This window comes from Heloderma suspectum, chromosome 1 (assembly GCF_057233095.1).
Source record: "Heloderma suspectum isolate Gila_16-S chromosome 1, 16-S_ref, whole genome shotgun sequence".
Classification (NCBI taxonomy): Eukaryota; Metazoa; Chordata; class Lepidosauria; order Squamata; family Helodermatidae; genus Heloderma; species Heloderma suspectum.
The window spans coordinates 133,045,692-133,058,248 of NC_139458.1; the positions used below are offsets into that span (position 1 = coordinate 133,045,692).

Sequence of the window (12,557 nt, forward strand, 5' to 3'; positions counted from 1 at the left end):
ACCTGGATGTTAAGATGTGTAGTGAGATAATGCCAAAACAGTTATACATGTAAATACATCAGAGATGAAGAGATGAACTCTAGATTATTTCCATACACACATCATCTCTCCAAAACAGACATACAAATTAGTCTTCTAACATTATGAACATATGAAGCTATCTTAGAGAACATTTGGCTAATGGTCCATCTAGCTTCGCACTGGCTACTCGGATTGGCAGCCGCTCTCCAGTATCTTTAAACATTCTGCGGAACTAAGAGAATTGGCAGTCCCTGAATATCTGCACTGCTGCTCCACCAGAACCTGTACCCACATTCCTCTCCTGCCTGCTGTGGGACAAAATTAGAATGATATTTGCACCAGCAGATGGGAGAGGAGGTTGGATGAAGGGATCGGTGGAGCAGCAAATCAGAAGGTGCCACACTGAACCCTCCCTGATGATGCAAGGGCAACATTTCCAGGTGAAAACTTGGCAATCCAAATCCATACACAGCATGTTTAAGAAAACTGAAAAACATTATGTCACACAACATGCACTTATCCTACAGAGCTTATTGCCAAAGGATACCACAGCAGTCACTAGCATAAATGACGTTAGAGGGCTGTGATGAATACATGGAAGAGGATAGCTGTATTAGTGGCTACAGCCATGGAAGCAAAAAGAAAAACAAAACCCTCACTATTCAGTTAGTATATTACCGATCATCAGATGCTGGGGAATGTGAACTTTAGTGTTTGATCCACCAGTAGTGACCAGCCAGATGTCTTGGAAAAATTCACATTCCCCAGCATCTGGTAATCTGTGGTATACTATCTGTGAATATGGAGGGTTTTCTTTTTCTTTTTGCTTCCATGGCTGTAGCCACTCATACAGCTATTCTCTTCGATGTATAATATAGATGGTCTCGACCCCATCCAGCAATTATTATTCTTTCCAAGAATAAAAAGGAGATATCACTGTTCAGCAGCAGAGGGAGCACATTCTTTGCATGGAAAAGGTCCTAGGGTGCAATCCTGGTATCTCCAATTACAAAGGATCTTAGGTAGCAGTACTGGAAAAGACCTCTGCCTGACACCTTGAGAGCCACTGCCATTTGGCAAAGACAATACTGGCCAAGATGGATCAGAAGTCTGACTCCGCATAAGGCAGTCTTGTGTGCTCATACAGAAATTCATAACAGCCACTGCACCTGAATGCAATGGATCTTTGGTGCCCAGCTATCAAAGTATACTCCACTCCTTACCCATCACTTTCCCACATGAGTGGTTTAATTCCAGTGAGACATCAGCTGCTCTCTGGCTGCTGCCAGCATGACTTCATAAACACTGAAGGCCAAACCGCATATTAAGTTAAACACACTTTTAAACTGTGCATAAGCTGTCCACTTTTGTTTTGAAGGAAAAGCTGCTGTTGCACAGCGAGGAATAGTTTAATTCATTCAGTGTCCAGGGACAAGCTGCACAAGATCTCGGTCTCGGTGTTCCTGATGAAGTGAGCACAATAAAACAAGGACTTACCTTCCTTTCTTCCTGTTCCTCAACTTCAAAGGTAAAACATTGAGATTTCTGGGAATGCAAGGGAAAAACTTAATTGAAAAGAAGAGAAAATAAACTTACTCTAAATACAGAAAATGATTTTTTTTTCAACAAATGACCATCAACTGGTTTCTTCTGAAAACCCAGCCGTGCAGCTTGTAAAACAGTGAATGACAAAGCAAAGGTGAAAGAAAAATGCTTACAACTGATAAATTCATTCAGAGAAGCTGGCATAGCTTATGATTTAAGGAAACAGTGGGGCCTTTGAACACATCTCAAGTTTCCTGTACCACTATGCTGAACTCAGCAGGAAACAAGTAAGATGGAATTTAAGGTTGTTTATGACATGAGGTGCAGAACAAAGTAACCTTGGGCTGCAATCCCTAAACCTACTTACACCTGGAAAGTCCCTTTGAAGCCAACAGAGATCCACCACAGAATATGCTCTTAAGATTGCAATCAAACGCATTACAACACAGAAAAGGATTCCCATGCTGATAACTTCAAGAGAGATTAGCAACCTACACTGTAATATGCTGTTATAAGGCTGGCAGATGTGTGGGGTCTAAGGTTAGCTAACTGGACAGAGTTCCTGAAGGAAACTGTACCCTGACTGGAAAAACATATGGGAACACAGAACTGTGCTTGAATTTGCAATCAGAGTAAATAGCAGCTTCTGATTTTCAGTGGGGAAAGTACATGTAGGGAAAGGCTAAACCTCCTGCCCCAATGGTCACACTCTAAATTGGGGCCCCCAGAGTTGTCTTTTTTCTTTAAACAAACAAACAACATCAGGAGTTCCAATTACAGACCTCCCACATCATGTCTAGTCTGGCTCATAAAGTTGGGTGTTATTAGCATGTTGATGTATCACATTCCATAACCATGGCCAACTTCCCCCAGCAGTTTTCTGTAAATGTGTAAAAGCATTGGAGGAAAACTGACCCCTAAAAAATCCCATTGCACAACTCCCATGGAGAGGAGCAAATGTCTGCCTACACCATCTTCTGAAACTTCCCCTGGAGGAAGAAGCAGAATCATTGCAAAGTGATAACCCCTGCTACTGCCCCCTCTGGAAACGTGGCCTAGAAGAATACCATGGTCTACAATACTGCATAATGTTTAACATTTTTATAGCACTTTCAAGTGTTCAAAGCACTTCATGTGCATTGTCTAGTTGTAATCTCCACCACAACCTTGTAAGGTAAGTCAGTATTATTGCAGATGAGGGGATGGAGGCAGAGGGAGCACGGCTTGCGTAAAGCCTCCTAATGAGTTCATGGTAGAGGCAAGGTTCGCATTTGCCATGAAATCCATACACAGAATCCTGGGATTGTTCTAGGATGCATATTCCATAAGCCTGCTGGGTCTCACCAACCATCACCTCTCATCAGCTGAGAATGCAGACTAGAACACACCCAACTCTCTTGTAGCTACATTCTGTACTGGAAGATCAGTAATCACTGATGGGCAGGTTAATCTCAGGGAAACCTGTCCATCATTACCAGTCTTCTCACTGAAAATTCTGCTTCTCACCCTGTTCTCTAATACTCTCTCCTGCCCCATATCTTTCGTCATGGATTCATTTTGTGAGCCATGCTGGGGACTCTGGTCAAAAAGCTGAATACATATCAATAAAATTGTGGGCCCCCCGATAAGCTTCCAAAGAACCACAGGGTCCTACAGAACACTGTTTGAAAAATCCACTGCCCTACCTAATCAAACACATCATTGATGACCTCAATTATTACTATAAATAAAACCACAAGATCTGAAATACGAAGCCTCCTGTCAGTGACCTCATAGAGCCAAAGCATAACATGGCGAATAATTTGTAAAGAATACAAACAGGATCTTTCTGTCTATGCTTGAGAGAGGGAACTGCATCCCTGGTGCACAGCTCCCTGGAGTTCTGAGGACTTTTCCTATTAATTGAATTATCTTAACTTTTGCAATATGAAGTGCAAAAGCTAATGGCTGAACAAAGATAAACTGAAGATACCAGCTTCTTCTGTTTACCATCCTGGGTAACTACTGTCTTAACAGTATTTTATTCTGGCAGTACAGGAGTATTTCAGTGTGACAGAAGCCTACTGAGATGACTACTCTGACTTTATCTATATAACTGTGAGATGACAACACATAATACCGTATTAAAAATCAGTTTTTGAAGCCTGCTAGTTATTTCGCTAGTAACTTTTGGCAATAAAGTCTATGTGTTCAATATGCAGTGCCTGAAAATGGTTTCTCGTTAATGAGATCTTACATTTCTGTGCTGTTCTTATGTACAGGACCTAGAGACACCGCCCTTAACAACTTTACAGAAATAACACTGACCACTGTGTATTTTACCTAGTATCACTTCAAAATACTATAGTCCAAAAGCAGTCCTATTCTTTTCAATTCCTTCTCACATGAAAAATCAGAGTGTTTGATATCTTAAACGCTATCAGACATAATCATCACTCTGAACAAGCTACTATAGCCCACTGTCCAAACAGGGCCTTCTCCTGTAACATTCTCAGCTGCTGCTTGGTGGCAACAGCTGAGAAGCAGAGTACAGGCCACAACTGCTACTTTTAAGATTATATCAGACCTTTTGGAACAAAATTATGTTCCTCTGTCATCATAATTAAGAAACAAATAGCTTTGCAGTAACCATGAATTTTGCTTTCATCTTTTGGAGTTCCCTGACACCAGTCCTTAGAACATCTCAGCATTAAGCTCTTTCCATTTCAAGAGGCAACCATGAATGCTTTATGAGCATTCTGAGAATGGCTTCACCCCACCACACACCGAGGGGGAAACCCCAAAAGATGGTTGGTCTGCTTCTTTACAAAGCTCTTAACTGCTCTCTAAACTTCCAGGCAGGATGACAGACCTACACTCACACTGATTTTTTCTATCCAGAATTATCTACAAAAAATGGGCAGGAGTACTAAAGGTTTAGGGAATCTGATATTTTATTTTCCAGTGTCTGATTTATTCCAGTTGCCATTACTATAACTGGAATTTTTGCCAAAACTGCCCTGCTGAAATTCAAGGAGAGGGCTAAGTAGTAGAACACATGCTTTGCATGCACAAAGTCCCAGGCTCAATTCCCAACATTTCCAATTAAAAAGGATCTTGGGTCAGGACTTGGAAAGACCTTTGCTTGAAGCCCTGGAGTGCTATTGCCAGTACTCGGCGAGAGGGACCAATGGTCTCACACAATATAAGACAGCTTCATATGCAAGCATATAATCCTCCAACTCACCTTCATTTTCCCCTTAGAAAATACCATTTTGTGGTATATATCATATGTGCAGCTCTGCTTATTTCTCACTTACTTTGGAGAACTGCTGCAGGGGGTGTCATGTAGATATGTAAAGCCAAAAGTATCCCTGATGCAGCTGGCTATAAATTAATGTCACAAGCACACATTTCACTGGAGCTTGATTTCAGGTTCTTAGATATACTTATTATTGAAGGATCTGAGTCTTCTGTGCAACATTCTGAAACAAATCTAATGGTGAATGCTTTAGATTGCTTGGTCTCTCCACATTCTTTTGTTTATTTCTCCTCCCCATCAGTTTTCAAATGCCGTAGCTATGGCAAACCCTAGGCTGAGGGATTCTTTAATTATCTTAAATTATATGACACGCAGTAGTTCTCCCCTATGTAAAGCACCACCTGGGGCTGCATGTTTGTTAATACCACACATCTGCTTTCCACATAAAGCTCCTCCTTTCCCTTCTGCTGTTTGAAATCCATTCCCCACTACTAAACTAATATCTATCTTTCCAGTATGTCCCACTCTGGCCAAAACAGCTTAATCTCCCCACTACGTCTCATTTTAAGCAAGCAAAGGAGAGAGAAGTCACAAACAATCCATACACACAAAACCCCCTACTACCTTTTCAAGCTAGCTTACAGAGGTTAATAACATTTTCCTGAAACAATGCACAGACAGATGAAACAGAAGGCAGAATGCTGGGAAGGGAAGCAAATTGCAGCAGCAGATTCTCTAGCAGATCCTTCACAGTGACATCAGGCAAACAGCCCCCAATGAAGACTCACCTCCTGGTTGTAGATCTGCAACACCTTGAGGACAGTATCTTGCTCCCCGCTTTCTACAGTCTCTAGCACAGTCTGGAGCGCCATTTCTCCACAGAGTGGAGGTGGCCTGGAGGGTGGTGAAGAGCGGCAGGAGGTTTTGCAGTCGGGCTGGATAATTACAGATGCACAGGGGCCTTGCTGTCACACAGCTGAAGAGGAAAGGGAGGAAAGGAAATGAGACTGCCCACTCCAGCACACCCAAGGCACAGAGCAGATGGATGATCCCAGTAAAACCTGACAGTAGCTCACTCTCACACTAATCCTCTTCCTCTGAGCTTTTCAGCATTAATAGATGCCCAAGCACCAAGCAAGCCTCCCCCTCCCCCAATCTGAGGATTACCTCAGAACAGATAACTGCATGCTGCAGCTTCCTCAAATAACCTCCCTCCCCTCCACCCACTGTCCTGATCTCTGGTACTGCACAGAAAAACTATGAAATGTCCCACTGATATAAAAAGGGTGCATGCACAATATAGACAAAGAGATACACGCAAACATGTCCTGGCTAGCAATATCATCTACGGGTGAAAATAGAGGCAAGATGAGTGCTTGGAGAACCTTGTAAATCTGTGTCCACAGATCTGAATACCTCTTAAATGGACTCACATTTCATATCTAAATATCTGTTTACAGAACATGAAGGGGGGGGGAGAGGCATCACTGGTACCCTCTGCCACCTCAGGCATGTAACTTCGTTGTCACAATTTTCTCTGTATCATCATGTTTGAACACACCGCTCTGTGTTCAAAATAGTCACTACAAAGATGTCAGCTATTTAAAGGTGGATACATGTTTTTGTTTCCCTCTAGGAGTCCTTCTAATCTCAGTACATCACATAATACATGATGACAGAAGCAACAGAAGCAGTGACAGGGCAAGGGGAGCAGCAGGCAGTGAGCCCACAAGTTAGGAGAGGAGACACAGGGGCTGTTCACACATCATGCTAACCCATGGTAGATGGCAAAATGTGCTGGGTAGGTAGTTATGCAAACAACCCACTGTGCTCCCATCAGACAATCACGCAAACAAGCTACACAGAGTAGTTTATTTCACACACACACGCTCCTCCTCCACCTGTAGTCCTCCCACCCAGCTGGGCAGATATCCCAGCTTCCTTTGGGGCAAGAATAGAGATCGCTTGAGAGGAGCAGAGCAATGGCAGCATTTTTGACCGCTCTTGTCGAGCAGCTCTGCAGGCAATCTCTTTAACCCACGCTGGCATGATAAACAACATGCTAACCTACCATAGGTAAAATAACCCTCACTGCAGAGCATGGGTTCTGAGGGTGGCTTAATCGGGGGAATTAACCCATCGTGGGCGGGAAAGCACACACACCCCCAAGACACGCTAACCCATCATGCGCAGCTCAGGCCACTTACCCACCATGCCTTAGTGTTATATCTGAACCCAGTCACACAGTCCATCCCTAACCTGCTCCACATCCTCAGTTTTATGATCCAATGCATTCCCTATATAGAATCTGTCCTGGCCTTCATAACTGGGAAAGGCTGAACATGATGCATGCCTGGCTTGCAAGCTATGTGCAAGCCAGGATTACAAAAGCCTGATAACACTCCCAGAACAGCATGAGCTGTACTGCCCAAGAGCCACTTCTCACTTTATAAGGTGCTTGCCCTTCACACTTCACATGAATAACTGAAGGAAACACTTGTGGAACACATATCTGTATTGATAATTTATTTATTGCTTGTCTATTGTATTTTGTCTAGTTTTAAATTGTTTCATTCTTTTACACTGCCTTGAGAGAGCACCACCTTTAAAGGTGGCCTAAAAATAATTTTAAATAAAATAAAAGTAAATAACCCAGCTTCCATGTAAAGTGTGAAGTGGCTCTAAGATAAATCAGATGCATATTTACTTGTACATAATTACCTGCTTTCCATTAAGTCTTTGCCAGCTATAAACAGTGCATCACAGAATGATATCTAAATAAATAAGGATTATGCCATACGCCAAAACATGTATATCTGTGACAAGACGCATGTCTTGTCAATTCTGGCAAAGTATCACCACTCTTAGATCCATTTGGTGGATTATAAATGCCTCATCTTATTGGCATTCCACTCGTTTTTTAAAAAAAAAATTAAGCATTCCTCATAGTTACACCCATGGAGGGGCGAAGAGAGAGTCTGAAAACATAACCAGAGTTTTAAAAACAAATTATACGTTTTTAAAACTCTTTACAGTTTTCAGTGCCTGTCAAATATGCACTCCCCCATCAAGGCCCATTAATTGTTACATGCAACTGGCTGCTTGCAACTAGAGCTGGATTGGAGCCTCTGTCACTAGATCCCTGAAACCCTTTGGGACAGGAGCCCTCATGGCACCTAACCAATTACATTTACTAGCATGCCAGAAAATTCTTAAAGTAAAGTCAGATCACACAACTTCACTACCGCAGGGTGACCACCCTCTGATATTTCCAGAGCTTGGTCTTGTTCTGTTCAAAGATAAAAATGACAGAAGTTCCCACTGTTGCCTCTGGGAACAGTGTTGATCCTGTCAACATCAGAAAAAGTTGTCCTTGCAGATCATCTGAAATGCTTGTGTTCTATCATTCTGTCTTTCAGATCCATCCTAAATCATTTTTGACCTACTGACTTATAGTTTCACTTATGTAGGTTTGTGTCACAATATTAGCAGGACAGGGACTCAGACTGTAATTCCAAATCCACTCAAATTAATGGTATGACTTGCACTGATTTCAGCAACTTTGGCTGGGCCTCTTCCGAGTCTATGCTGCAGTTATTAGACCAGATCAAAATGTCAAAAATAAGCAACTCTGTGGATCTCACAGAGGTGAATTTATTAATTTTTTTATTAGTTACATTTACATCTTGCCCTTAACAAGAAGGCCTGAAAACACAACAAGCCTTTCCATGAAGGCTTTCCATTCTATTTTGTGTCCTGGTAACTAGGAAATATAGGCTCATAGGGCTTTTGTGTTATCTTTTTTCATACAATACTAATTATATTATACGATCTAAGTTTATGAAAGTGTTCATCTTAAACAAATCCACATCATCCCTTTCTACATGATCAACCCAGGTATCACCATGCACATTGGTGGATGGGTGATTGGGACCATTTGTCACAAGTACAAATAACAAGTTGGCATATTCTTGCTCAGCTCATATTAGCAAGGTCTGCAGTGAAGTGACAAAACAAGTTTTGTGCTTGCAACAAATTTTTCAGACAATCCACTTGCCACTGGACTGAAAAGCAAAGCAAAGAATTATTGTGTGAATCAGTGCTTAATTGCAAAATACATTTTTGAATATTTCTTTTTGCAAGCAACACCTTTCAGTATGCGGGGGGGGGGGGAGGCGGGCGGGCAGAACCTTGGACCTGTCCATATTTATCGTCTTATAATGGCTATCGCATTAAAGCCTGGTTGTATAAGAGGGTTATTACTGGTATAGGAGCTTCCATCAATGGAAACTTTAATCAATGGAAGCAAGCCTTTTGAACAAATGATAATTTGTCATAGCATAAACCTAACACCTCAACTGACTTTATGAATTGGCTTGTAACAGACTATAGAATAAAGTCACTTTCTTTGCATGGTGTTGAAATAGTCAGAAAAAAGAGTAAATCATGAAAAATAAAGTATACCCTTTGAAATAAGGAACATCTGGCAATATGCTTGTAGCTACTACTTTCACTACAGGTTCACACTTGTGTTCAACCATGTACATATTTGGTAATATGGGAATCACTATGGCAGTATATTTTTCATCCCAGTGCAAACACACACTGAAAAAACCACACTGGCACAAAAGAACATTCACACATTACAAAACACACAAGTCCTTGTATACAAGCATGAACCTGTATGTATGAAATGTAAGGCTGGAATCAGGCTTGTTTCTCTTTAGCCATACACTTAGGCTGTATGAATCTTTTGAAATCTATCAGAGCTTGCTGCCATCCAGATCACTTTGGAAAACATTTACAGGCTATGAAAAACTGTAAACATTTCACTAACAGCTCAGCCTGTCTTGATCCAACATGTAAGCTAACTGCTTAAAGTATACCCTCCATAGTTTTAAAAAGTATATTGTTATTGTTTATATCAATTTTAACCCAAATGACCTTTTCACTATAAATGCCATTCTAGCAAGTACCACTGTCCTTAATTACTTTGGAAACTTAAACATCAAACCAGTTAGAAGGGATAAGAAAACGTTACCTTCCTTTTAGCTTAGCCGCCTTTTGTGCGTGCAGTTTTCGATCACACTTCCTGCTTCATTTCCAGAATGCAGCAACTCTTCCCCCAATCCTCCAAATGCAGTTTTCAAGAGCAGACAGCGGCTTTGTTGTCCTTATGCTGGAGAATCTCGCTAGCAGAAAAACAGAAGGCGCAGTGGGGAATCACAATGCTGGGTTGCCGAGAAAGAACTGATCTCTTGGGAGTTCCACCCCTTCGACAAAAACTCTTTTACTGCTCTCCTCGAGGTTGATGGGAAAGAATGAATGCAAAACTACAAGGAAGTGAGAAGTCATGGTACCGGGTAGCTGATTGGCTGCACTCGAGTCTTGACCTTGTTTCCGAGACAACTGTCAAAACAGCAGCCAGCATCAAATAAGGAATCCATATCGTGATAATTTCGGCTTGTTCACACATGCATGTTCATCATTTGATGGCTGCATCAGGTGACAACTTACATATATGAGCCACTACAGATAGCTGAGCTATTTAAAATCCTAAAAGATGATGCTGTTAAAGTGCTGCATTCAATATGCCAACAAATCTGGAACACTCAACAGTGGCCACAAGACTGGAAAAGGTCAGTTTACATTCCAATTCCAAAGAAGGGCAATGCCAAAGAGCGTTCAAACTACCGTACAATTGCGCTCATTTCACATGCCAGCAAGGTGATGCTCAAAATCCTACTAGCTAGGCTTCAGCAGTATCTGAACCGAGAACTACCGGAAGTACAAGCTGGGTTTCGAAGAGGCAGAGGAACTAGAGATCAAATCGCCAACATTCGCTGCATCATGGAGAAAGCACGAGAATTCCAGAAAAATGTCTATTTCTGCTTCATTGACTACACTAAAGCCTTTGATTGTGTGGATCACAACAAACTGTGGCAAATTCTTAAAGTGATGGGAGTACCGGACCACCTTACCTGTCTCCTGAGAAACCTGTACGAGGGTCAAGAAGCAACAGTAAGAACCAGACATGGAACAACCGAGTGGTTCAAAATTGGGAAAGGCATACGACAAGGCTGCATATTGTCGCCCTGCTTATTTAACTTATATGCAGAGTACATCATGAGAAACGCTGGGTTGGATGAATCACAGGTCGGAATTAAGATTGCTGGGAGAATTATCAACAACCTCAGATACGCAGACGATACCACCCCAATGGCAGAAAGCGAAGAGGATCTAAAGAGCCTCTTGTGGAGGGTGAAAGAGGAGAGTGCAAAAGCTGGGTTGAAACTCAACATTAAAAAAACGAAGATCATGGCATCTGGCCCCATCACTTCCTGGCATATAGAAGGGGAAGAAATGGAAGCAGTGACAGATTTTATTTTCTTGGGCTCCAAGATCACCGCAGACGGTGACTGTAGCCATGACATTAAAAGACGCTTGCTCCTTGGGAGGAAAGCTATGGCAAACCTAGACAGCATAGTAAGAAGCAGAGACATCACCTTGCCGACAAAGGTCCGTCTAATCAAAGCTATGGTTTTCCCAGTAGCAACATATGGCTGTGAGAGCTGGACTATAAGGAAGGCTGAGCGCCGAAGAATTGATGCTTTCGAACTGTGGTGCTGGAGAAGACTCTTACGAGTCCCCTGGACTGCAAGGAGGTCAAATCAATCCATCCTAAAGGAAATCAACCCTGAGTGCTCATTGGAAGGACAGATACTGAAGCTGAAGCTCAAATATTTTGGCCACCTAATGCGAAGAGAAAAGTCACTGGAAAAGACCCTGATGCTGGGAAAGACTGAAGGCAAAAGGAGAAGGGGATGGCAGAGGATGAGATGGCTAGATAGCATCACTGATGCAATAAATATGAACTTGAGCACGCTCCGGGAGAGAGCGCAGGACAGGAAGGCCTGGCGTGCTATGGTCCATGGGGTCACGAAGAGTCGGACACGACTTAACGACTGAACAACAAGGCTGCTTTTCTAGTAACACAACATCCACATGAATACATTCCCAAATCCACATTAGTATAATACCTTTATTATGCCAACCAAAAGATGACAAAAATGATGCAAGCATTAGAGCTCTCTAGCTTTGTTTGTCAAGCAAGATTTTTTTTTTTTTTTTTTAAGCAGGAGGTGGAATAGGGGAGGAAAAAAAATCTGACTTGATGGTGAAGTTACAGTGTCTGCACATTCAGAGTTCCAAGATGAATTGGGGGAGGACAGGTCAGTCTGCAGGTTATCTAATGGTTACTTGTAGCGGCCCCGAGGGTGAATAGGAGCAAGGGGGAAATGCTGGGTCCCTCGTTTTGGAAATATAAAATGCAGCTGTGTTTCCATCTGAAAGAATGTTTCCATCTGAATGAATGAATGTAGTAAATGTGTCCCTGAGTACAGGCAGACTGCCTTTTCCTTCCCACTGAGCAGGTGCACCCCTTTGCTGCTGTGTTATCCTATGAATTAATTGGGCACACATAGCTCTGCAAGGAATTAGGTCGCAAGCCATCACAACACATGGTCACCTGACCCCCGGACATACTTGCTGGTCAAGATGAAAAACCCCTGGCACCTTGACAAGTGGGTGTATTTTTTAAGAAGATTCAGTTCAAGGTTGGATCCAGATTTAGGTGTGCGTAACTGGGCTGGCAGAAGCAACCCCCCCCCCCCCGCAGCAGCCCCTCCAGTTCCCTGAAAATGCTGCATAGAGGGTTGTGGAAGGAAAGGAGGATCCCTGAAAATCAAGT

General features: G+C 42.4%; 1 protein-coding gene across 2 annotated transcripts in view; it reads right to left on the reverse strand.

Moving 5' to 3' along the window:
• Window positions 1-10,480, reverse strand: part of RIC8A (RIC8 guanine nucleotide exchange factor A) — a 35,106-nt gene extending 24,626 nt beyond the window's left edge. The window contains exons 1-3 of one of the 2 annotated variants that reach the window (XM_084853053.1): window positions 9,849-10,480; window positions 5,596-5,783; window positions 1,519-1,566 (exon numbers count right to left, since the gene is read on the reverse strand). In XM_084853053.1, coding sequence (XP_084709179.1) covers window positions 1,519-1,566; window positions 5,596-5,679 — 132 coding nt within the window. In that variant the 5' untranslated portion in view covers window positions 5,680-5,783; window positions 9,849-10,480. The remainder of the gene's footprint in view (window positions 1-1,518; window positions 1,567-5,595; window positions 5,784-9,848) is intronic. The other variant, XM_084852181.1, reaches the window with a different exon arrangement.
• Window positions 10,481-12,557: the final 2,077 nt, after the last annotated feature.